The sequence below is a fragment of the Saimiri boliviensis genome, chromosome X, assembly GCF_048565385.1.
Source record: "Saimiri boliviensis isolate mSaiBol1 chromosome X, mSaiBol1.pri, whole genome shotgun sequence".
Classification (NCBI taxonomy): Eukaryota; Metazoa; Chordata; class Mammalia; order Primates; family Cebidae; genus Saimiri; species Saimiri boliviensis.
In genome coordinates, this window is record NC_133470.1 from 10,460,482 (window position 1) to 10,485,829 (window position 25,348).

The following is a 25,348-nucleotide window of genomic DNA, read 5'->3' on the forward strand; positions in this document are numbered from 1 at the left end:
GTCTCCAGCTTGAGACAGGTTATTAACTCCCAGTACTCATAGTAATAAGTAGGTGTCATTTAAATAAAAGAATCATTTATGCATAGCAACCATGGCCTCTTTCTCTTCCAAGAATGATGCATTGGTGTTTACACAATATAAAGATGAAAATCCTCATTAGATGAAGGGAGTCAAACTAGGTAGGTTCTTTAATGTTTTCATCAAGGAGGAAGTTTATGGACCAAGAGAGATAGAGACTGTCTATCCTACTTGCATTAGCTTACTAACCACACACATCCAACAACAAAAGTCCCCCAAACTTGGCCTTCAAAGAAAAATCTTTTGACCCACTCTACTCTTGCACTGATATAGAAATGAGGTTAAGAAGTGAGTGGTGGAAGAGACCGCAATATACTAATATTCTTAAATGTCAGTTGGCTAGAATCCAACTGATAGTTATTTTAGAAAAAGTAACTTTCCTTATTCTTTCTTCAGGTACTATAAGCTACACTCAAATATGTTTGAATGCCTTCTTGCATTTTGGAACAGCCTAAGAGTCACTTATGGAACCCTCTTAGGTCATTTTTATGAAAGCTGTTGAGTTTCTCAAGGTTCGCTTTAACTCAAAATTCAATAATTTCATGAGATCGCTTGTTACTAGGTGGTTGGTATTAGCAGTTGCACAGATAAACTCCCATTCCATCACTCCTTGACTATGGTTAGGTTGTATGATTTTCAGGTGGCATTTCTTTAATTACCCTGTGGATTGCTTGTTGCAATTTGACCCAACTACATGTCTTTTTTTCTACTCGAAAATTAATTCTAATGTTTATATATAATGCTTTACTGTGTACTTTTAATATGTATTTTAAAACAAGATAACGTATATCTCTTCTTCCAACCAATTTAACAGATTTGCATTTTATAGACATTTATACATATTTCCTTGGGGAAATGACCTGCAGATCAGAAATATATTTCTGTTTATGAGAAAAAAATTATTTAAGCTTATGTGTCATATTCAGAAGTACTCTAAAATTGCCTTTTTAATTTGTGAGGAACTTTCTCAAATATGACCTTTCTAGTGCTGAATGAAAAGTCATTTTCTGAAAATGACTCTCCAAAGAGCTGGAGATTAAATTGTTGTGGCACCCAACATCATAAAAGTGAGATCTTTGTCTTGGAAAGTAAACAGACTAAATGTTTTTTTAAAAACCTTTTATTTTAGGTTTAGGGTTACATGTGCAGGTTTGTCCTGTAGGTAAACTGCCTGTCGCAAGGGCTTGGTGTACAGATTATTTAGTTACCCAGGTAATAAGCACAGTACCTGATACCTAGTTTTTTTCTGCTCCGTTCCCTCCTCACACCCTCCACCCTCAAGTGGGCCCCGGTGTTTGTTGTTCCTCTCTATGTGACCATGTGTTCTCATCATTTAGCTTCTACTTATAAGTGAGAACATGCGGTATTTGGTTCTCTGATAAACTAAATCTATTTTACAAAATGTATTGAGATGTCCCTAAGAGTCCCTCTCTCCTGTAGGGTTCGGTATCATAGGATTCCGCACTCAGCTTCACACATAAAGCAAGGACTTAAGGAGAGCTTCTTTAATACCACCTTTTGCACCATCGCTTTCTATTCAGAGAGACAGAGGCAGTACTTTAACAAGATTAAAGGAAAGTTTTAATAGCTTCATTTGAAAAGTTCTTGTTTTTCCACAATATCACAACTGTTTTCATTTTTCATCTACCTGTTTGTTCTTTGTCCGTCTGCCTAGTCGTTTTTATCGTTGTAATCACGACATCCTGTCTCATGAGTTCTGTTTATTTCCACTTTACATAAACTTTTCAAAATAACAGTTATTTCTTACTCGCTCTCGCCCGAACGCAGACTGGAGGACCCACGAAGAGAAATCGACCCGAAGGAAAAGTACGATTCAGGCCTCGCCTGCCTGGGCTCCACCTCCCCCGGGCCCATCTCCCAAGGTCCTGGCCGCCGGACCCCGCCTTCTAGACCCCGCCTCCAAGGGCCCCGCCCCACTTTTCTCCTGGCCCCGCCCCGGCCCGTCGCCATGTTGTTCCCTCCGCGCTGGACGGGAGCAGCTGGAGCTGGAGCCTGGCTGCGCTACCGCCGCTGCCTCCTGCTCTGCAGGTTCCCGACCCACCTCTCTGTCTTCATAGCACCCAGACGGGCCGGGCCAGAGCTCCCGGGCAGTCTTCTGTGTGTCCGCGAGGTGAGCGGGACTCGGGACTCCTTCGGGGCCGGGCGGGGCGCGCGGGTATCGGGGTCTGAGGGGGCGGCTTGGGCCTCGGTCAGCTGGGGCAGGGTGCGGTGCGCGCGGGGCTAGCGCGGGTCACAAGGCCGCCCTGGGAGAGAGGACGGCTGGTTGTCTCCCTGCCTGCTGTCTGACGCAGGAGGAAAGACGGGTCCCAACATCCCTGGGGAGAGGAACACACATGGAAACACAACACACACACGGGGACGCACATAAACACTGGAGAGGGAGGTACAAAAGCCCAGACACCCGTGCACATACACACGGAGAAATGCACCCAGTCACCTGGAAATGCACGTACACGCCAGCCTTTCCCCTAGCCACTGCGGGACACACATCCACACACTCCAAACCAAACGCTACACCCGAATGATTAATGTAGGGAAAACAAAGGCGCTCCCACGACTTGATTTCGGCGACCTCTGAAGTTCAGCCTAGCAGAACGTGCTTGTTCGATGTCTTATGACCATTCGGGTGAGGAATTCGGAAAGTAAAGCCAGTCTTAGAGGCTGCAGGCGGTTTAGGGGCATTATCTGATCCAGACACTGGCTAATGTTTCACAATTGCGTTCCCTTTTTTCTTCCAACTTAGTCAAAATGCAAGATGAAAATTTTAAGTGCTGAACAAATAGTTGGTGGACGTATTGCCTTTTTTTTTTTTTTAATTTTTTGATAAGGGATGACACATCTCGTGACTACAGTTCTTTTGAGGAATAACTTTTCTGCTAGTTTCCAAATCGCCACGTGACCACAATCTTTTCATAGGATTTTAATATCCTGATAAAAATCAATCGGCAGAATTTGATTGCTTTTTTAAAAAAAAAATGTGTCCTTCAGTCTCTGACACCATTGTAATGGAAAATCCCTACATTGCCTGTACTCTGAGAAGCTGTCCAGTGGAGCAGCAACCAGAGATAAAGGAACCCAGAACGATTCAGTTAGGAACTTTTAAGAAGCCAGCCTTTAGTTTTTCCTTTAGAAGATTATGAAGTTGTCATGATTGCTTCTCTAGAACTGTAGTATGTTGTTTGGATTCTTAAATCTAAGACCATGTTGTGGTAGTCTGGTGCTTTTAGTATTTTTGTGTCTGCTGGAGTAAATTCCTCTTTTATACTAAAAAGTTTGTGTTTTGGAGACTTTTGTGATCTGAGCATATTTTTTGTTTATTATTTGGAATGTTTGAGTCTCAGCAGAAGAATAATTGGCTTTGACTCCAAGCCACATTCTTAGAGATAAGGGAAATACCTTAGTGCTATCACCGCTTTCCCAACCTCTCTCATCTCTTTTTGTCTCTATCTCAACCATTTCTTCTGACTAGACTACAGTACTCTGGAGGCCTAAAGATAAGATCCTTGAGTTCTAGAAATTCCTTTAACCTCCCCTCATTTCTGACCATTTATTGGACACTCACTCTGGTGGTGAATATTCTGTGCGTGTAAATCCTGTACGTATATCATTTCATTTAATTTTCATAGCATTTCTTCAGTAAGAGCTCCATGTTACAGATGAGGAATTTGCGGGGGCCTAGGAAGGTTCAGTCTGTTTTCCAAGCTGACCCAGGTTGTGATGGGGTGGAGCCGGAATTCAAAGCAGGTCTCGGTAATTTTAGAGTCGGAGTTCTCAACTGGAAGAGAGGACAATTTTGTCCTCCTAGGACACGTTGGCAACACCTGAAGGCATTTTGGGTTCACACCTGGGGGCAGGGAAGGTGCTGCTGACCTCTTGTGGGTAGAGGCCAGGGATGCTGCTAAACATTATTTTTTATTTTTATTTTTGTTATTTAATTTTTAATTTTTGCTGCTAAACATTTTATAACCTGCAGGACAGCCCCCCACAATTGTCTAGCCCAAAGTGTCACTAGTGCCAGGATTGTGAAACCCTGCTTTACAGCTGTCCCAGTAACCCCAGAGCTTACATTCCAGCTGCTGTTGTAGTTTTTCAAATGCAATATCATTTTCCTATTTGGGATACCTTATCATTTTAAGTGAGCAGGGGAAAATTCTCTTTACCGAGAAGCATATTCATTTGAAAGATTAAGGAGTGAGCAAATAATTTCTGGTAGCAGAATTTTTTTTTTTGTTGTAAGGTAAAAATGACAAAAAGAACTTAAGAGCTATTCAGAGCCATTAAAGTGGACTTAGAAAGTTTAGTTTCTGCATTATTTCAGTGGTCTGAGCAGCCTGTGGGGCACTCATACAAAGGTGCTGATGAGAAGGGCAGTAGGGAGTCCCACCCTTCCTGAAGCTTACAGTCCAATCACAGTCCTAAGATTAGGTTCTGACAGCATCCTAGAATGGAAATTATTGCCTGGCCTACTCAAGGACAGGGGCCAGGTGTTCATTAAAAAAACAAAACAGGCTGAGTGTGGTAGCTCATGCCTATAATCTCAGCACTTTGGGAGACCCACACAGGAGGATCACTTGAGCCCAGAAGTTTGAGACTAGCCTGGGCAACATAGTGAGACTCCCATCTCTACTAAAAATAATTTTTAAAAATTAGCCTAAATGAGTGTGGTGGTGCATGTCTCAGATACTCTGGAGGCTGGCAGATGGACGACTTGAGCTCTGGAGTTCAAGGCTGCAGTGAGTCATGATTGCACTACTGCATTCCAGCCTGGGCAATAATAAGACCTTGTCGCTAAAATAATAATAATAATAATAATAATAATAAAAACAGCTTCACACTTTGTACAGAAGGCACAGAAGTACCTGTGTCATGTTGTTTACTGTGGGCAGACTTAGATGAAATGGGGAAAACTTGATGTGTTCGTTATAGTTTTGTACGGTTAACCACGTGTGAATATTTACAAGAATCAAATTGAGAAGTCATTCTCGTTGAGCATAAAATTCGTCCTTAAATTTCACCTCGCTAGACAAATAGTTATGCCTGCATTTTATCACTGGAATTGAGAAATAAATGATGCATTTTTTAATGGCTTTTCCGTAACTTTCTGGTGTTTTCCGGTCTGTTTTTTTCATGCCTACCTAAGATCAGGCCTTTCAGAATATATGCTGCTTCATTCTGTTGACAGAATTAACTGTTAGGTGAACTTTGGGAGGGCATGGTTGACTGGAGCAGTCAAAAAGGATCTCATCTCTTTTTAGATTTCACTTCGAGTGTGTTATTCATGCAATCAATATGGCGTCTTTTGTTGGTAGCTTTGGCTTTTGACTCATGTCAATACACAGCATGTTCTTTGCTGATGAATCAATTTCTCTGCCTGTTATCAGGAGTTGTCTCCTATGGGGTAGGGAGGATGTTGAGTTACACATCAAAATGATTGCTAGTGCATACCCTTGGAGTCTAACAAAAGTGATGTGTTTTATTCTGGGAAGGGTCGAGAGAAATTCATGCCGGAATTGTTTTGTTTGATCATTAATTGGCTTGCTCCTCTGGCCAACTTAGGTCACCACATTTCTTCCTGGGTAAAATGAGATGGTTGTGCTTTATAATCTCTAGAAGACTATGACACGAAGTAGAGACAGCAAATTATTAGCTTCCAAGTAGTTCTGCCCAGACAATTTGTTGGTTAAGCAGCAGGAGGAAGTAAGCCAAATGGAAGTGTGTGTGTGTTTGGGCAACGCACCTAACTTGAAAGCTGTGTAGATAATAAATTCATTAGTCAAAACCAAGCATAAGAGAATAGGATTTGTGACTAAGTAGGCCATTAACAGAGAACATTTACTAAGGACTTTTTTGTAGAGGAGTGAGGATGAACTCAAAAAATGTCTCAGTGAGTTTGGTGGAAAGGTATGATGCAGTTGGAAGGCAAGGATGTCTGAGGGAGGAGACCTGGAGCCACCTAGGTGTGTAGGCAGATGGGACGGAGGTCAGAGGCGGTCCCAGGCCACGTTGCCAGAGAGCCCAGGGGTGCCAGGGCTAGTTAGATAACTTGGAGGAGAAATCTCTGTTTCTCAACATGACACTTGATACTGTGCATGTTGTGAAGCTCTGTGCTCTGGGTATTTCCACATTCTGGATTTTTCCAGTCCTTTTTATTAATTTTTGACCATGGTGAGTTCAGGTGTTAGAACACTGTTGCTTATTATGAACACAGTGAGGACGACTAGATGTAAATGAATGTAAGGTAACAGCTAGATCATCTGCATGAGGTGGAGAGAGACTGGGTGTGTATTTCGGAAAAAGCATGCAGCAGTGAGAGGCTGCCCAGGCTTCACATTCTGGCTGCATGGAAGCCAGCTCATTGCATTCTCCAGGAGCTCTCTGGGAGTCTGTGGAGACAGACTCCACTTTTGTCTTAGGCCTGACTTGTACAAATGTATCCTGTTGTTTGACAGGGGATGGAGAAACACTATAGAACAACTGGATACATTCATTTCATTACCACAATCTTTATCCAAGTGTGACAGATAGCAAAACAGTATAAAGGAGTTGAACTAACTACTGTATTTTAATTCCAAGTTTGTGTGAATTGGATTAGATTTTTGGGTACAGAATCTAAGGTAATTTCCAAAAGGCTAGTTCCCATAGGACTGTCTGTGTTCTCAGTGTTAGAAAATACTGGGGAAAAAAAAGCCTTACAGACTCCTGTTTCCAGAACTTTCTGTGCAGAACTCTAACAGATAGAAGTGTTTATGCAGCTAGTTGACTGTTCTGTTTTTGTTTTTGTTTTTGAGACGGAGTTTCGCTCTTGTTACCCAGGGGGAGTGCAATGGCGTGATCTCGGCTCACCACAACCTCCGCCTCCTGGGTTCAGGCAATTCTCCTGCCTCAGCCTCCTGAGTAGCTGGGATTACAGGCACGTGCCACCATGCCCAGCTAATTTTTTGTATTTTTAGTAGAGACGGGGTTTCACCATGTTGACCAGGATGGTCTCGATCTCCTGACCTCGTGATCCACCCGCCTCGGCCTCCCAAAGTGCTGGGATTACAGGCTTGAGCCACCGCGCCCAGCCGCTAGTTGACTGTTCTGGACTGTGCAATTTCACACCTGTGTATTTGATCAGATGTACATAACTGGAAATACTTACATAATGTAGTTGGAAGTCAGATGAGAACTGCCTGAGGACTACCCATTGGTGAATACAGAATGTTCCTTGGAATGAGTGCTAGTATTCTTAAATAAAATTTAAAAATAATTATTTGGGAGCAAACAACTGCCACCCTCATAATCCACTTTAATTTGTGCCCAGTACTTGATTTTTATCACAGCAGTCCTGGAAAACCTAGCTTCATGAAGATACAGTGTCATTGAAAGGAATGTGGCACAATCTAACTCCCCTCCAGTGTGGTGCCCTACAAATGTCAAGTATTTATGTTTTCCTCAGAAATTTAAACTAGCCTGCCCTGCCCCTGTAAATTTGCCATGATGCTTTGGGGCACGTCAGCATGCAGTTTGGGAACCTCAAGATTAGAAGTTGGTATTATTGGCTCTAGTTTATGGACTACAAGGTTTAGCAGTAAGGAGAAAAGACATCAAAGTCTGTTTTTAATTCTTCATCCCCCTCCTTCCAGTATCTGTAAGTTTTTCCCTTGGGCCCCTCATTTCCCCCAGATCTTTGCAGTTTTGGGATGCTACCCTTTAGTTGCTAAGCTGAGGGGAGGGGCAGACAGAGAAAGGGGATTGCAGTTCAGGTTTCCTGTGCAGGACGTCCCTCCATCTCCACTTCACTTTGTGTTTTCTCCCCATTTTTTGCTGCGTGCAATTCTTTAGCAAGTGGGTCTGCTAGGGTGACACAAGGATGTGGGTTATGGAATCTACAGCTTCCCTTGTCTCTTCCCTCTGTCACTCCCAGACCATTTGCTTTCCATGTTCTAAATTCTGTTGCTGTCTTGCATCTACAATTGTTCTTTCTTGGTGTCCTTTTTGGATTTATACCTTATATAGACCTTTTCTGTCACTGGGTGGGAGTGAAGATAACACATACTCGACCTGCCCTATTTAATTACACCTGGGAAGTTATTTAGTCTTTGTGGACTTCTGTTTATTGATCTATAAAACATAGATGATAGTGTCCAACTTGCAGGTGATTTTAAGAAATGCCGGGTACCTAGTGGATATTGAGTTAATAGTGGCTGCTAATATAATTACAGCCATAGCATTTATTATTTGAGCAAGCAAGGCAATGGCAGTAGGTGGTGCGAAAAGTGGACACATTTCACGTGTGGCTGATTGAAGGGGGTAAGAGAAAACAAGAAAGAGATTTTCAAAATGGAGAAAATAATTAGCTCAGTTTTAGATATGTTGAATTTGAACTACCATCAGGGTACCAGATGAACATATTATACAAGGGGTTTCAAATTCTTTCGGAGGTGGACTTTAGGAATCACTGATTTTTTTTTTTTTTTTTTTTTTTTTTGGAGACAGAGCCTCACTTTGTTGCCCAGGCTGGTGTGCAGTGGCACGATCTCTGCTCACTGCAACCTCTGCCTCCCAGGTTCTAGCAGTTCTCTGCCTCAGCCTCCCGAGTAGCTGGGATTACAGGTGCCCACCACTATGTCCAGCTAATTTTGTATTTTTAGTAGAGATGGAGTTTCACCATGTTGGCCAGGCTGGTCTTGAACTCCTGACCTCATGATCCACCTGCCTCGGCCTCCCAAAGTGCTGGGATTACGGGCGTGAGGCACTGTGCCAGTCCAGAATCACGGATTTTTATAGCCCAGGGAGATATCTGGAAACAGGTAAGGGTTTCAATCTTGTGAAATAGCTTCATGAAGAGCTTGTCAGGAAAAGGAGCTGTCTAGGTTGAAGAAAGCTAAGGGGCCAAGGAGGAGAGAAAGCAGAACCTATTATCAGAGTGGTTTTGTGGACAATTAGGAAACATTTTCAAGAGGATCACTGCCAGGCTGTTTGGACCTGTTAAGGCAGTAATGGGTAGTGAGTCTTGGCTCAGACTTGAAGGTCTCCGCTGTGCCTCTAGCTAGATTTGTGATCCTCTGTAAGACACTTTCCTAATTAGGCCTCTGTTTCCTTATTTGCTTTTAAAAAACACTTGAGGCAAGGCTCAGTGGCTCACATCTGTAATCCCAGCACTTTGGGAAGCCAAGAAAGAAGGCTTGCTTGAGCCCAGGAGTTGAAGACCAATCTGGGCAACAGGGTGAGACCTTGTCTCTACAAAAAACAAAAAAACAAAAAAACAAGTTAAGCCTGGCACTGTGGCTCACGCCTGTAATCCCAGCACACTGGAAGGCTGAGGCGGGTGGATCACAAGGTCAGGAGTTTGAAACCATCCTAGCCAAGATTGTGAAACCCCATCTCTACTAAAAACACAGAAAAATTAGCTGGGCATGTTGGTGCATGCCTGTAATCCCAGCCACTCAGGAGGCTATGGCAGGACAATTGCTTGAACCTGGGAGGCGGTGGTTGCAGTGAGCCGAGATCGCACCACTGCACTTCAGCCCGGGTGACACAGCGAGACTCCATCTCAAAGAAACAAAAAAAATGCCAGGCTTGGTGGTATGCTCCTGTAGTTCCATCTCCTCTGGAGGCTGAAGTGGGAGGATTACTTGAGCCTGGGAGTTTGAGGCTTCAGTGAGCTATGATCATGCCACTGTACTCCAGCCTGGGTGGTAGAGAGAAACTCTCTCTTTATATATATATATATATATATATATATATATATATATATATATGGATAAGACCAGACCAGACCAGACTGGGTACCCTTCCAAGATTTTAGTTCATGCACATCCAGACAGATGGCTACACCTGAGAGAATTCACTGTCTACTAGCTGGGCCTCAGGTGGCGTTGCTGGTCAAACTTGCACGTGTTTTCTAGAAGTGTACACAATAAAGTCCTGAGAGAAGCACTTTTCTCTGTATTCACCTTAGGGTTGTGTGTGCCTTAGGACATTCAGATGAGGACTGAGAAAAAGCCATTGGATTGGCTATTAGGAGGTCTTTGGTGACTTTTGCTGACAGTCAGGGGAAAGGAGGGGGTGGGAACCCTGGTGTCCTATAAGCTGAGCAGAGAGTTAATCAGGCTTGTAGGCAGATTGAGAAATGAGTAGTGATGGCAGAGTGAGGCTGGGTTTGGAAAGCTTTTTGTGAGAAAAGTCAGTTTCAACACTTTGACAGGGGCAGACCTGGGGGATCATTGACAAAGTAACAGTTAGGTTGGATAAACTGAACTTGATGAAGAGCTGCTTGCAGTGTTGAGCTGGTGACAGCTTCTCTGCAGAATGATATTTGGGAGCCTCTATTAGCAGAACATTGCAGATTATTTTTGATTAGTGTTTTGCTGCTTTAATTTATTTTTCTGACATGTATTTTCCAATTCATTCCTTTCATAATTTTTCTTCCTGAAATATCTACCTGTAATTTCCCATGTTCGTGACTTTTATCTATTTCTTTGCATTTTAATTCTGTCTTCCAAAGTGCACTCTTGTCTTTAGTGTCAAAAAGTATTGTAAGTGCCTTTTACAGGTAAGTGCTTTATCACAGGTAGATTTATGCTTGGTTCTTAAAACTTAAGGAAAAGAAAAAATCAAAACATTATCCTCACTTCTCAGGATTAGCAGTTTCCCATGAGTAAGGCTGTTCACTGAACTATCACAGTTTGTGGACAAAGTGTAGTATTCATAAAAGTCTCATGGGTGAGGGAGAGAAAGAGGAAATAGTGCTAAAGACAAAAGGTCTTGAAGGGTGTTATGAGCTACAGAAATGGATCACATATAACATACAAATGATGCAGGCATGTAGCAATCATTTCTTGGTGTCTAGACTCCTTTAAGATCTGATGAAACCTTTTTTGTTCTTTCTGGAAAAAAGCACAAGCACACAAGCTTCCACCCATGCTCTCATCCTTATTTCACATGTGATTCTAGGGCGTGTATTTTCCCCCTGAAGCTCATTGATGGACTCCCAATTAACCGCGCTCTAGGCCTGCACTGTCCAACACGGTTCCCACTAGCCTCATGTACCAATTTAAATGAGTTAAAATTAAATGAAAAATTCAATTCTTCAGTTGGACCAGCTACTTTCCAGTGCTCGATAGCCACATGTGGGTAGTGGCTACCATATTGGACAGTGCAGATTATAGAACACTGTCATCATTGCAGAAGGCTCTGTTGGATACTGCTGCACTACAATTTCATGATGGTTTAAGATTTAGTTCCATAAGTCTTTTTTTCCTTTTTTTTTTTTTTTTTTGCTTTTCCCACGTTTCCTACTTCCTCCCTTCCCAGTCCCCCCTCCACTGTTAGTGATATGTTAGCATGCCTAACCAGTTCCTTGCGGAGCCCCTCAGTGAGTTGGTATAGTTCTCCAACCTCTATCATTGTCTGCTGTAAATTAAAGACATTTGGGTTCTTATCTAATTGGAAGAGAGGCCTCCGTTCTACAGAGGTGCCTTGTGTTAAGAAAATGGTTAACATATTTCTTTTCTTTTTTGAGATGGAGTCTGGCTCTGTTGCCCAGGCTTGAGTGCATTAGTGTGATCTCGGCTCACTGCAACCTCCGCCTTCCAGGTTCAAGCGATTCTCCTGCCTCAGCTTCCTGAGTAGCTGGGACTACAAGTGCATGCCAGCACGCCCAGCTAATTTTTTTGTATTTTTAGTAGAGATGGGGTTTCACCATGTTGGCCAGGATGGTCTCAATCTCCTGACCTCATGATCTGGCCACCTCAGCCTCCAAATTGCTGGAATTACAGGCATCAACCACCACACCTGGCCAACATATTTCTGAAAAGTTAAATTAGATGATTCATCTTCAAAAAAAGTTACTGAATTGAAATGAGTGCTTTCCATAGGGGAGGTGCTCTGACATAGTGTAATAGTATGGTTTGATACACAGTTTTTCTCCTCTAGATGCCTCTGTTCTTGAGGTAATGCTCAGTGATTAACTAGATAGGACTAGATAATTTATTTCACCTTGGCAGATCATGCCTCCAAGTTGGCCTATTCCTATGGTATTTTCTTTTCTTTCTTTTGCTTCTTCCTGAAGAGTAAATATGGTATCTTCTGACAGTATTTTGCTTAGTTCTTATTTATTTATTTATTTTTTGGTAACTTCTTTCTGTAGAACTAGTACCTATTAAACATAATGACTTTCCTTGATTTGCTTCTTGCTCATAGATTTCCGAAAGACAACCAGGAATTGTTTAGAAACAAACAGTGGAACCAATTAGGCTGTTAAGTGAGACATGCCTAAATTAAGCTATAAGGAAACAAATACAGCTCGAGTGAAAATAGAAATAATTTTGAGATTATCTGTGCTTTTGTTTCCCTGGTTTTCTTTGAACCTCATTTTCTCAAGCTATGAAGTAAAATGAAGTGATAAGTATGTGTATAAGTAGGACACTCAGGGTGAATCCAAAGGAACTTGTGCATTTGACCAAAAAAAAAAAAATTCCTAAATTTAAATCAGGAGTAATAAATTCAATTTAAGTTTTTGGAGGGGGTTACAGAGTATGTGTTTTGAGAAGGCAGTTTACAGATGATGCCTGCTCTCCCTTTGGCAGCTTATTAAGGAATGTAGTAGTTTTTCAGCATTTCCCAGCTCCCTGTCACAGTCAATCAATAGTACTTATTTTAAAGTGGGATTGTCGTTGGGATTGCAGGTAAGAATCAATTTTTTTGTTCCTTCCCACACATTTTAATAGACCTCAAAAATAGAATGGGGGGAGAACTGATAGAGAAACAAAGAATTTTAAGTACAGAAAGCACAACTAGAATAATAATAGAATAACAAGAATAAAAGAGGAAGTAATATGCTCTTCATTCTCAATTTAGCATTTATTTGCACCTCACCAAATGTAGAGCATTGTATGAGAAGTGGCAGACCAAAAAAGGGAGAAGTGAATGGATGGCATTAGGTATTGTGTGTTCCTCCCAGGAAGCTGACATTGTAATTAGGAAACCGACACATACACAACTGAAGGTGATTAGAGCACAAGTAAATGAGAGCTTTAATAGACTCGGAAATGACAATGAGTTCAAAGAAAAGAGAAGGATTAGGTTGCTGGGGTGGCCCTGGCTTCTTGCATGAGGTGATCTGGACTAGGAGTCTGATGACTAAGATTTTCATAACCATGGAAGTAGGGAGGGGCCTCCCAGGCCAGTATAACAGCCTGAGCAAAGATATGGACAGAAAATGCCAGTGATAGGTGTGGGGATGGTGAGTAGTAGGGATATAACTGGGACAGGCTTGTAAGTGACGTTTGGATAGCTCTTTGAATGCCATGCTCAAAGTCTTATATAATAAAAATAATGAAGAAATAAATGACTTTAGTTATCTGTAACAATGGAGACAATTAGATCCAGGACCAATAAAAAAGTCTTAACTTCAATAACTTCAGTCCACATACACAATCATATTAGAGATTTATATTCTTTTTGTTTTTGTTTTTTTTTGAGACAGAGTCTCTCTGTCACCCATGCTGGAGTGCAGTGGCACAGTCTCAGCTCACTGTGACCTCTGCCTTTCCAATGATCCTCCTGCCTTACCTTCCCAAGTAGCTGGGACTACAAGCATGCACCACTACACCTGACTAATTTTTGTATTTTTTGTAGAGATGGGGTTACACCATGTTGCCCAGGCTGGTTACTGAACTCCTGAGCTCAAGTGATCTGCCCATCTTGGCCTCCCAAAGTGCTGGGATTGCAGGCATGAGCCACCGTGCCTGGCCAGCAGGTTTCTATTCTTGATGCTTGGACCTTGATGCTTTATATTCCCCTTGGTTTATTGTAGTTTATGGCTTTGGAAGCCAGCAAGGAGTTGGAGAAGGACAGAGAAAAGGGCACTACTGATACACTATTCATGAACAATTGAGAATATAAGATAAAGTACACAATAGAAAAGTTGGGAAAATAGTGTTATAAGAAGGAAAGGGTTGACATAAAATGTTCTTTTATCTTTTGAATTTTTAGGTATCTGTTGACAATTTGGTTCATTTTTTTTTTCCTGCCAGTGACCTGCTTATCCAGCTTCACATTTGGATTAGTGTATGACACATACAACATATGTTGGTACCAGCACGTGGTATGAGAATCCTAAAGTAGTGTCTGTTGTACACGTAACTGATTTATTTAAAGGAATGCTGCTGAAGCGCCAGGGAGAACATTTGCAGCTCTAGTTGTGTAAATCTAGTTCTAGGGTCATATTTTTAATTCTTAGGAGATTTGAATATATATTTTCACATAAAGTAAATTTTTTTTTTCTCGAGGCGGGGTCTCACTCTGTCACCCAAGCTGGAGTGCAGTGGTATGATCATGGCTCACTGCAGCCTTGACCTCCCCAGCCTCAGTTAATCTTCCTACCTCAGCCTTCCTAGTAGCTGGGACTACAAGCCAATTTTTGTATTTTTTGTAGAGATGAGATTTCACCATGTAGCCCAGGCTGGTCTCAAACTCCTGGGCCCAAGTGATCTGCCTGCCTTAGCCTCCCATAGTGTTGAGTTTACAGGTGTGAGCCATGGCACCTGGACGAATTCACCTTTTGAAAGTATACAATTCATTGGTGTTTACAGTATATTCACAGAGTTGTACAACCATCACTGCTGCCTAATTCCAGAATATTTTTTATTAACCACCCCCCAAAAAAACTCCATACTCATTAGCAGTCATTCCTCCTTTACCTACCACCACCCCTGCCCCATCCCTTACCAACCATGAATCTACTGTCTCCATATTTGCCTATTCTGAACATTTTATATAAGTGGAATCATACAGTTGGTAGCCTTTTGTTCTGACTTCCTTCACTTAGTATAATCTGAGGTTTATCTATGTTACAGCATTGCATGGATGTATGCCACATTTTACTTACCCATTCAATTAATGGACTTTTTTTTCGTTTTAGGAGAAGGTGGTTTGATAAATAGTATGGTTATGATTTTTTTTGGTGCAATCTAAAACATTGACAATTCAGAAATGTGTGGACATTTTTGTAATTGTATAGTACATGCCCATGTACTGTGAGTTTTTTAGAGAGCATGTTTTATTTTTATTAGTCATAGTAGGCATGTCAGCTACAGAATTTCTTATGGTAAATGGTAGAGGCCCGCACAAGGTGGTTAGGAGTGCTGAGGATGGGAGTTCAGTTGGAGAAGTCCAGTAGGTGTTCAGGAGGAGGTGAGGTCTAGCTGCATCTACATGGGTGACTAGGAGTTAGACAGGTAAAGGGCCAGGGATTTGAAGGTGAACAAGGTAAAGCATGAAGTCATATAGTAAATATCTTACTGGAGGATCAAATGTGGGGGACAATCACCCCAATTTCCAGTTGTAAGCCCAGCTGACACTGTTAGTAGTGGAGAGGGATCATAGCAGCATCCATCCCAGCTTGTCCACGGCTTCCTCCCCCGCTCACCCACAGCCATTCTCCCATTGCATCCAGTTAGCTTTCTGGACTCCGTATCTGAGCAGGTCACCCACTGCTGAAGCTATTTCAGAGGCTCCCCATCATTCCTACAGGCAGAAATCCTTCCTGTGCCTTCTATACCCCTCCCTGCTCCAGGGCCTCTTCCTTCAGTCCCGTCTTTGTAGCATACTCTTCACTCTCCTGCCTCCAGGTGCTTGGGCCTACCTTGAGTTCTCCCAGTTCATGCCAGGGCCAGACTTCTTTGTCAGGGCCTTGGTATGCATTGGTTCCGCTTTCTGGTTCCACCTCTCTCCTCCTTTCTCATAGTTTTCTCTTGCTCCTGGTGAGCTTAGCCTGTGGTCAAACCTACTTCCCCTGGGTCAAATCCTCCTCCAGTGAAATCAGACTTTGGTGAGGGCTGTGTTCTCATGGCAGCACATGGCTAAAATGATCATGGAGACATTGTTTTGGATGATGTCACACTAGAAACCGATGTACAGTCTCACATTAACACAGTGTAACACAGCCTGGTTTTCCTCTGGTATTGGAAGTTACCTCTTTCTCCTTCACTTTAGCTCAGCAAGTGAAATAGTTGGCTTGTGTTACAGGATCGTGTTTGCAAGTAAATTAAGGCCCCCATGTGCCTGGACTCTCATGGACTCAGACAGCTCGTAAGATACTGGCACAGGGAACCTGAGTCTGATTGAGAGAGCCCCAGGTTTACACATTGTGCCTCCCACTCACTGAGGGAGATGGTGGGCAGAATCCCTTGCAGTGTTTTAAATTGTTCTTTGATTTTTGGCTGAATGTGAATTGTTGTACTTTATACCATATACCTCTCATTTTGTGAGGTACAGTTGTGACTTAAATCCATTTTTGTATGGATGTCACCCTCACCCAACTACAAACTCTACAAACTTGGGACTGTGTATATGGCTTGTATCCTCAGAGTCTAGCTCATACTAAGGCACTCACTAAATAACTTGTTGAAAACTTGCTTTCCCAATCATTCTACCAAATAGTAAGCTTCTGCAAAATTTGACTCATTTCATGTAAAACATGTTTTAAATTACTTAAACTCTAATAAAACATAGACACTCACATGTGCTTTATGCTACATGTCAGTAGATTGGAGATTACTTGTTCTGTCAGGTTAACTTGTTCTTGAGCAGATTTTGAAATAAAGCAAGCGGTTGAGTCTTATCATTTGCAATTGCTTATTTTCATTCTGCTTGCAGCAACAACAGTAGCACTTCAGAAATAGATGGAAAGGCAGTTGGGATTGACCTAGCCTAGTGGGTTAAATGCCTGGACTTTAGAGTCAGTCTGCCGTGTTCATATCCTACTCCCACCTTTTACTAGGTGTGTGACCTTGAGCATATATGTGATCTCTCTGAGTCAGTATCCTCATGTGTAGTAGCCAGGTACTAAGAGGCTTGTATAAGGAATAAACAATGTTGTAGAGCTCATAACATTCAGGGCTCAATGCTAGCTGCTATTGTTGTTGTTTCATCTTCAACCCCAAATATCAGGATTTTGAAGAGTCTCATTTTATTATTGATTGAATTTATAAGTTAAGGACTGCTAAATATAAGTCCCACAAAAATGCCCTTTGCTTTAAAAAGTGGTGGGTGGGGAGGGTGGTTGAAACCATTGGTTCAGATCAATAGAGGCTAGTACTTCAGCACAGTTCCACGTAGTGATCACTGGGAAACCTTCACATTGAATTTGATCTCTAGGACTAGGATCCTTCAGCTTTCTAGTGCAGGCCTCTATCATCCTCTGATTTGTTCTGCCCATTGCTCTTACTGAAGGTGGTTTGAGACATGGCCATTAAAAGAACCTATCTGTAAAACTGCCAGCGAAGCCTTCTTCATGTATTCATTTCACAGACACTTTTGCACTCCTATAATGAGCCTGGCACTGTGATGAAACGCTTTTCCTCTGTCGTTTGAGTGCATCTTCTCAACAACCCTAGGAGGTAGGTACTGCTGTCACTGTTGTTCCCATGAGGCTTCAGGATGTTAAATAGCTTGTTCATGGGACTGTGCTCATGGCATTTGGTACCAGGAACAAGTTCTCTTTTCTGACAATGTGCTTTGATTTGCACAGAAACAAGAGTTTTCATTTTTGCCTTGGCTGCCCGAAAGCTGAGCTACCTTTAGCCTTAGCCTGACCTTTCCTGTATTATGTTGGTGTCCCTCCCTCATGTGGCCCTTTTTTGTCTTCTCTGTTGTGTTATCCTCATTTTATTCTCAGGACTGTGACTCATTCTGAGCCACCCAAAAATTGGGCAAGTTTTGAAGAATGAATGAAATATTATACATTTCCTCTTGATATAATTTCATAGCTATCTCTGCATGTGAAACTTAGAAAAGAAGATGGGTAGATGAAAAACTTTTTGAAAAATGCAATGATTAAAGTAGAATATTTGATGGTAGGACTTTTTTAGGCTGAGAAAGGTCATGGAACAGTAGTCAGGCTTTTCTTTTAAGTTAAGAATCTGGCTGCTAATAGAAGTCAGATACTGTATTTTAACATTTTAATTCTTAATTTTACTTTTAAAATTATGAAAACATACTGCTAAACTGAGCTTTCAATTTTTTTCTTTGTAGATAATGTCGTTTGAACAACTAAGGTAAAATTTATGACCTATGTGATATGCTTTTCTTATTCAGATTTCTTTCTTTTTTCTTTTTTTTTTTTTAAGACAGAGTCTTGCTCTGTCATTCAGGCTAGAGTGTGGTGCCATGATCTTCGGTCACTGCAACCTCTGCCTCTCAGGTTCAGGTGATTCTCATGCCTCAGCCTCCTGAGTAGCTGGGATGACAGGCATGCATTACCACGCCCAGCTAACTTTTGTATTTTTAGTAGAGATGGGGTCTCACCATGTTGGCCAGGTTGGTGTCTAACTCCTGACCTCAAGTGATCTGCCTGCCTCGGCTTCCCAAAGTGCTAGGATTACAGGCGTGAGCCTCTGCGCCTGGCCTCTTACTCAGATTTCTTTATAGAATTTAGCAGAATTACTAATGTTTTAACCTTGGTGAAAATTGTTTGCCTTCGGACAGTCATTTCAAACTGAAGTATAAGAGACTTCACATTACCTTTTTAGGCAAATTTTGAAAATAACATAGTAGGATCCCTTCATTTATTTAACTTGTGCTAAAGAAATTTCAAAGGATTTTACTGTTTTTAAAGAAAAAATAATGTTTTTAATGTCCATAAGCTGAATGTGGTTGTATTAATGTCTAGATCGAATGAAACTGGCTTTTCTTAGATGTCATTGGTAAATAAGATGGTGTGTACAATTATTTATATCACCCTGTGTATTTGTATACAACTCTAGTTAGGATCAGAGAGATATTCATGTAGAAATTAATTATTTTAGCAAATGCCAATATATTCCCAAATAGGAATATCTGGTAGGCCCCAAACTGTAGTTGGGAAATGTAAAAAGTTGTACCCTATACTCTGTTTCTTGGTGGGTCTAGCATACCCCAAATTCATTTGGTCAGAATGAGACAAACTAGGAGGTCCCATGTTATTATGAAAAAAAGAAAAGAACTATCAAAGTGTTTTGATAAAATTATAAATTACAACTTTCAAGGAATTTCTAAAACTTAATTTAGTAGATGTATGCAATCAGTAGTCTGGGTGGGGTTTGTTAGATTGCATGATCTGGTTTATAATTTGATACACAGATGCTAAAAATTCAGTGATGTAAAATAAAACTTTGTGTCTGCTAAGGCTGTTAGATCAGTAGAGACTTGTTAAAATACTGGAATGATGTCTGTTGCACTCTCATAACACAGCATGGAAATTGTGTGAAACAAACGACATTGGGAGAGCTGCTGGGGCAGGGTTCCCAGTGGAGGTGATGACCCTGCTGAGCAGTTCTGAAGGCGCAGTAGTTCATTGGGGTGTTACCAGCAAGGAGTAGCATATGCCAGGGTGGAGGCAAGAGTGTGTGGGGTATGCTGAGCGAGTGGAATTGAATTTCAGTTCCATGTTATGGTGCATTTAGAATGACTGAAGCCGAGACTGTGACGGGGAGGTGGCTAGAGTGAGACTGGCCAAGAGCAGGGGCCAGGTGTCTTGCCTTCGAAGTTGGACTTGGTCCTAGATCTCTGGGAAATAACCCACTGAAGAATTCTGAGGAGACATTAGATAGATGCTTCCCCTATGTCAAAATAGTTGGTTTGCTTTTATGGTTTTCAATCTTTTCTCTTTAAGGTGAAGTTGTTGAAACAAGATGCCAAAGAATTAAAGCAGCCAATTTAGCACGTTGTTACCTATGTCAGGAAAGTAAGGGGCTTGGGACTGTTTCAGTTTCCTCTTTAACACTCATTTAGTCTGGATATTGAGTAGAGCAATACATTTGAAATTGAAAAAGTCTCTCAAAAGGTATGCACCTTAACTGGCACACACTTGTCTTGGACAGTTTAAATTGTATTAATATTAATTATAGTAGTAATTACTGTAGTAGTGATTTGTTTTGTTTTTTTGAGACAGAGTCTTGCTGTCACCCAAGCAGAAGTGCAGCAGCATAATATCAGCTCACTGCATCCTCCATTTCCCAGGTTCAAGAGGTTCTCCTGCTTCAGCCTCCCGATTATTTGGGACTACAGGCACACACCACCATGTCCAGTTAATTTTTTTTTTTTTTTTGGATTTTTAGTAGAGACAGGGTTTCACCATGTTGGCCAGGCTGGTCTTAAACTCCTGACCTCAAGTGACCTGCCTGCCTCAGCCTCCCAAAGTGATGGGATTACAGACGTGAGCCACTGCACCTGGCCTGTAGTAGTAATTTGTAAGAACCAGTAAGAGGTAAGGACTAGGGTATATCCCATCATTTTAAAATAATATTTTCCCATTCACTTGATTTCTCACTATACAAGCTGCTACAAGGTTTTATCAGAACAGTGGAGTGTGTAGTTAGAAATGCGGAATTCCAGGCTGGGCATGGTGGCTCACACCTGTAATCCTAGCACTTTGGGAGGCCGAGGCAGGCGAATCACGAGGTGAAGAGATTGAGACCATCCTGGCTAACATGGTGAAACCCTGTCTCTACTAAAAATACAAAAATTAGCTGGGGGTGGTGGTGCCTGCCTGTAGTCCTAACTACTCGGGAGGCCGAGGCAGGAGAATCGCTTAAACCAGGGAGGTGGAGGTTGCAGTGAGCTGAGATTGCGCCACTGCAGTCCAGCCTGGCGACAGAGCGAGACTCCATCCCCCTGCCCCCACAAAAGGCAGAATTCCTACATGTTACCAGAAGTGTTCAATTGCACTGTAGTGGCTCACGTTGCTTATAACCAGGAGACAGCCAGATAATGTTTATTGCAGTGATTTTACAAATTCATCCTTGTCAGTGTAACAATTATGGTTCATGTCTTTATTGCCTTCCCATTGAGGGTTTCATAATACCTACTTTCCTATTAAGGTTAATTACTAAATTTGCTCTAGAGCTGTGCTCTCCAGCACAGCAATTGGCTCATTAAATGTGGCTATTTAGTTAAAATTGAATAAAATTTAAAATGCAGTTTTTCCCTTCCATCAGCCAAGTGTTCCCTTTCTTCATGTCAAGTGTTCAACAGTCATATGCAGCTAAGTGGCTGCTATATTGGACATTTCCATTGTTGCGTAAAATTCTCTTGGACAATGCTGCTCTAATGGTTATCTTCTTATATACATTTTAGTATACTTAAAAGCCATTTAATGCCAAAGTATTTACAGATTCAATGATATAATCTGATTTGAAATTGGGGAGAAGGGAGAATTGGAGGGGTTATGGAGGAAACAAGGTTTGCCATAAGTTGATAATTGGTGAAGCTGGGTTTAGAGTTCATTGGAGCTCACTATATTGTATTCATTGTATAGAAATTTTGTATATGTTTTAAATTTTCCACAATAAAAATGTAAACTGAAGGATTAACCAGGAACTGTGCTCCCACCAGCATCTAGAAGGAGATGTCTGTCAACAGGCATCTGAAATTTCACCCCCACAGGCTGGCTCTAGTAGTGTAGGAAAGTTTTTAATCCTGCCACAGGACTTCTAAAGAACACATATAGTACCACATTTTTGTTTACGGTTTATTTCATTCCACCTCAGAACACACAAGTAGTGGCACAGTCTAACGTTTGTTGAGTGTTTGAACTGCCCCAGTGAATCTTGTGGGTAGAATGTGCTAGATTATATTAAAATAAAACTTCCATTGCTGCTGACATTAATTTGAGCAAATTAAAAATAGTATTCTTAATGAAGAGAATAAAGTAGATTTACTCAGTGCTTGGTTTATATTTTATTTCACAGCCAGATAAGTCAGCTTCTGTCTCTGGCTTTCCTGGTTAACAGCACCTGTGTCTGAAGAGAGAAAGGGCAGGGGTGGAGGGAGTAGTAGAGAAAGTCCCTGGCACGAGAGAAGCCATCAGTGAACACCATCACTGTGCACTGAAGGACTGTTTGAAGTTGTTGAAGGAAACATGTGGGCCGGGCATGGTGGCTCACACCTGCAGTCCCAACACTTTGGGAGGCCAAGACAGGTGGATTGCTTGAGCCCAGGAGTTTGAAGCCAGCCTGGGCAACATGTTGAGACCCTGTCTCTACAAAAAGTAGGAAAATTAGCAAAGCATGGTGACGTGCACCTGTGGTTCCAGCCACTTGAGAGGCTGAGGTGGGAGGATTGCTTGAGCCTGGGAGTTCAAGGCTTCAGTAAGCCAAGATGGCCCCACTGCACTCCAACCTGGGCAACAGCAAGATCCTGTCTCCAAAAAAAAAAAAAAAAAGAGAGAGAGAAGAAGAATAAAATAAAAGAAAAAAGAAAAGAAAACAAAAGAAACATGTGAACTTGCGAACTTTTGTCTCCTACACATCTCTAACAAATGGTGATAGGGCTTTTTATGAGCAGACAGGGGCATATCATAGAGGAACGGTTCAGAGCAAGGGCTTTTAGGGTCAGTCTTGGGCTTGAGTGCCAGCTTCACAGTCAGCTGTGACCTGAGAAAGGGGACTAGTGAGCCTTTCCCAGCCGCTTTAGAGAATAATGGTAGAATAGTGGCCCACACATGGCTAAGTGTGTATGGCTAATATAATAAGACTTCTTGTCTTATTATATTAGGTATTTCCTAGCTGTATGTTTTATTTCAGTTAAATGCTGGTATCATGTAGAATAATGTGTAGGTATAAAGGAACGTAATGGTGCCTTTTTATTTTACAGGGTTCTTGAAGCTCTTGTGATTAACAATGGCAGGAAAATCATCACTTTTTAAAGTAATTCTCCTTGGAGATGGTGGAGTTGGGAAGAGTTCACTTATGAACAGATATGTAACTAATAAGTTTGATACCCAGCTCTTCCATACAATAGGTGTGGAATTTTTAAATAAAGATTTGGAAGTGGATGGACATTTTGTTACCATGCAGATTTGGGACACGGCAGGTCAGGAGCGATTCCGAAGCCTGAGGACGCCATTTTACAGAGGTTCTGACTGCTGCCTGCTTACTTTTAGTGTCGACGATTCACAAAGCTTCCAGAACTTAAGTAACTGGAAGAAAGAATTCATCTATTACGCAGATGTGAAAGAGCCTGAGAGCTTTCCTTTTGTGATTTTGGGTAACAAGATTGACATAAGCGAACGGCAGGTGTCTACAGAAGAAGCCCAAGCTTGGTGCAGGGACAACGGCGACTATCCTTACTTCGAAACAAGTGCAAAAGATGCCACAAACGTGGCAGCAGCCTTTGAGGAAGCGGTTCGAAGAGTTCTTGCTACCGAGGATAGGTCAGATCACTTGATTCAGACAGACACAGTCAACCTTCACCGAAAGCCCAAGCCTAGCTCATCTTGCTGTTGATTGTTAGATTGTTGATGCATTCTAATCAACTCACACATATACACAAAATCAACATGGGGATGGAGAAGAGAATTAGCGTTTGCAGCAGTGTATCATCTACTAATAAAATTAAAGTAAATTGCTGCTTCATTAGTTGGTGGGAGAAGGGACACATCTACTCATGGAGGAATATATTTACTCAGTAATGGCACCTTCCATTTATAAATTGTAACGGTTGTCTAATAACATTTCTTTAATTTAAATACGTAAGTTGCAGAGCTAATAAATGAGATGACCAAGACTTTAATGATAATTAAAATAAGAAACTTGACTATTCTAGAAGTTATACTTGGATTTTTTTTTCCTGGGAAAATGGAGAACTACTTTTATATGTGTATGTTTTTATGCAATTAGCATTGTATTCTTGGTTCAGGGAAATAATTTCCTAAAGCAATAATGTTAGATATTAAAGATTAAAATCTAATGTATTTGCGATGCATTGTTAATTTCTTCATTCTCTTCAAAATGATTTAACCATTTCTATTTTCATTCTACATATTACTCTCACGAGTAATTACTTGTCATTTGTGTGCCATTCATGTGTCCCCACCCCCATAATTCATGTTTCACAGTCTCAGTCTCAGGCGGAGGGCAGGCCCCCAGAGGTACAAGAGTTACTTCATACAGTCTGTCGTACATCCAGCTAGATTCAAACTGTCAATGAATGGAAAGCTTTCCGTAGATAAGAGTTCAGTTTTAAGAAAAAGCCTAACTACTGAACTTGGAGAACAGACAAATGTGCATTTGATAACTGATGTAAAAATTACAACGTACTGTGTGGAAGATACAAAATTATAATTTGTTAATGGACTACTTAATATTTTTGTTACTTTCTTTACTCTTGGGAAAAGTCTCCTAGTTGAAGTTAAAACATTCCTTTTTAGCAGAAGACACAGCTAACTTTATCACTCTCAGAGGAAATACTAAGAAGGCTTGTACTTTGTGAGAGTAAATGAAGACATCTTTATTTGGCCATGTATTTACTTAGTGTCTTCTCTGTCATTGAACGTTGTTTAGTGATTTGCTGTCAAGGAGATTTTTTGTTCCAAAAAGACTTGCTGCAGTGATCAGACTTGATAAAGCAAATTGTGGTCTTTTGTGGATGAAGCTCATATGCTGTGTGGTTGATGAGTGTCTGATTCTGTGGAGCGTAACCAAAGCCTAGATTGAGTGTGGATGAGACCCTCAACTGGGGACTGTTGGGGTCATTAAAGGACATGCTGGGTGAGGGGAGCTGGCTGTCATGTAGTGAGGGGGGACTTTGAAAAATTAGATTGATATATTTCCTTTCCTGACCCCACCCATTGGAAACCAATGAGAAAACATTCTAGTAAGCTAAGCTTTTGAGTCTAATGTCCTAACATAAGAGATGATTTTGCCATCTGGTAGCATTCTACAGAAAATAATAGAAGTTAGTTGGAGAACAAAGCCGGTGTTAAGTGTGCCAGCAGGAGTGGTGAGAAGCAGCTGCAGAGCCTACTGGGCAGAACCATAGATCATGCTCCGCAGTCTGGGGGCGGGGGCGGATCGGGGGGTGCAGGGTGTGGGGTGTGGGTCCCAGTGCTTTAGGAGTTGCTCTATATGGTCTGTCATAGATCCAGTTAGGTTCAAGCTATGAATGGAAAGGCTTTTGAGAGATAGTTTTATTTATTTTTTCTTTTTTGAGGTATTGTCTCGGTCTGTTGCCCAGGCTGGAGTGCAGTGGCACAATCTTGGCTCACTGCAACCTCTGCCACCCAGGTTCAAGCAATTCTCCTGCCTCAGACTTCCCAAGTAGCAGGGACTACAGGCACATGCTGCCACGCCCGGGTAATGTTTGTATTTTAGTAGAGATGGAATTTTACTGTGTTGCCGAGGCTGGTCAAAAACTCCTGAGCCACTAGACCCAGTCCAGTTTTTTTTTTTTGAGATGGAGTCTCACTCTGTCACCCAGGCTGGAGTGCAGTGGCATGATCTCG

The 25,348-nt window shown here is 41.6% G+C and overlaps 1 protein-coding gene across 2 annotated transcripts; it reads left to right on the plus strand.

Annotated features, from left to right (window-relative positions):
• Positions 1–2,019: 2,019 nt before the first annotated feature.
• Positions 2,020–23,825, plus strand: RAB9A (RAB9A, member RAS oncogene family). 2 transcript variants are annotated; one of them, XM_039475576.2, is made up of 3 exons: positions 2,020–2,209; positions 17,398–17,486; positions 22,720–23,825. In XM_039475576.2, exon 3 carries the CDS (start codon positions 22,746–22,748, stop codon positions 23,349–23,351), a length of 606 nt encoding a protein of 201 aa, XP_039331510.1. In that variant the 5' UTR covers positions 2,020–2,209; positions 17,398–17,486; positions 22,720–22,745; the 3' UTR covers positions 23,352–23,825. The 2 variants fall into 2 exon arrangements, with proteins under 2 accessions (XP_039331510.1, XP_003920378.1); XM_003920329.4 differs by lacking the exon at positions 17,398–17,486 and having other exon boundaries at positions 2,022–2,209.
• Positions 23,826–25,348: the final 1,523 nt, after the last annotated feature.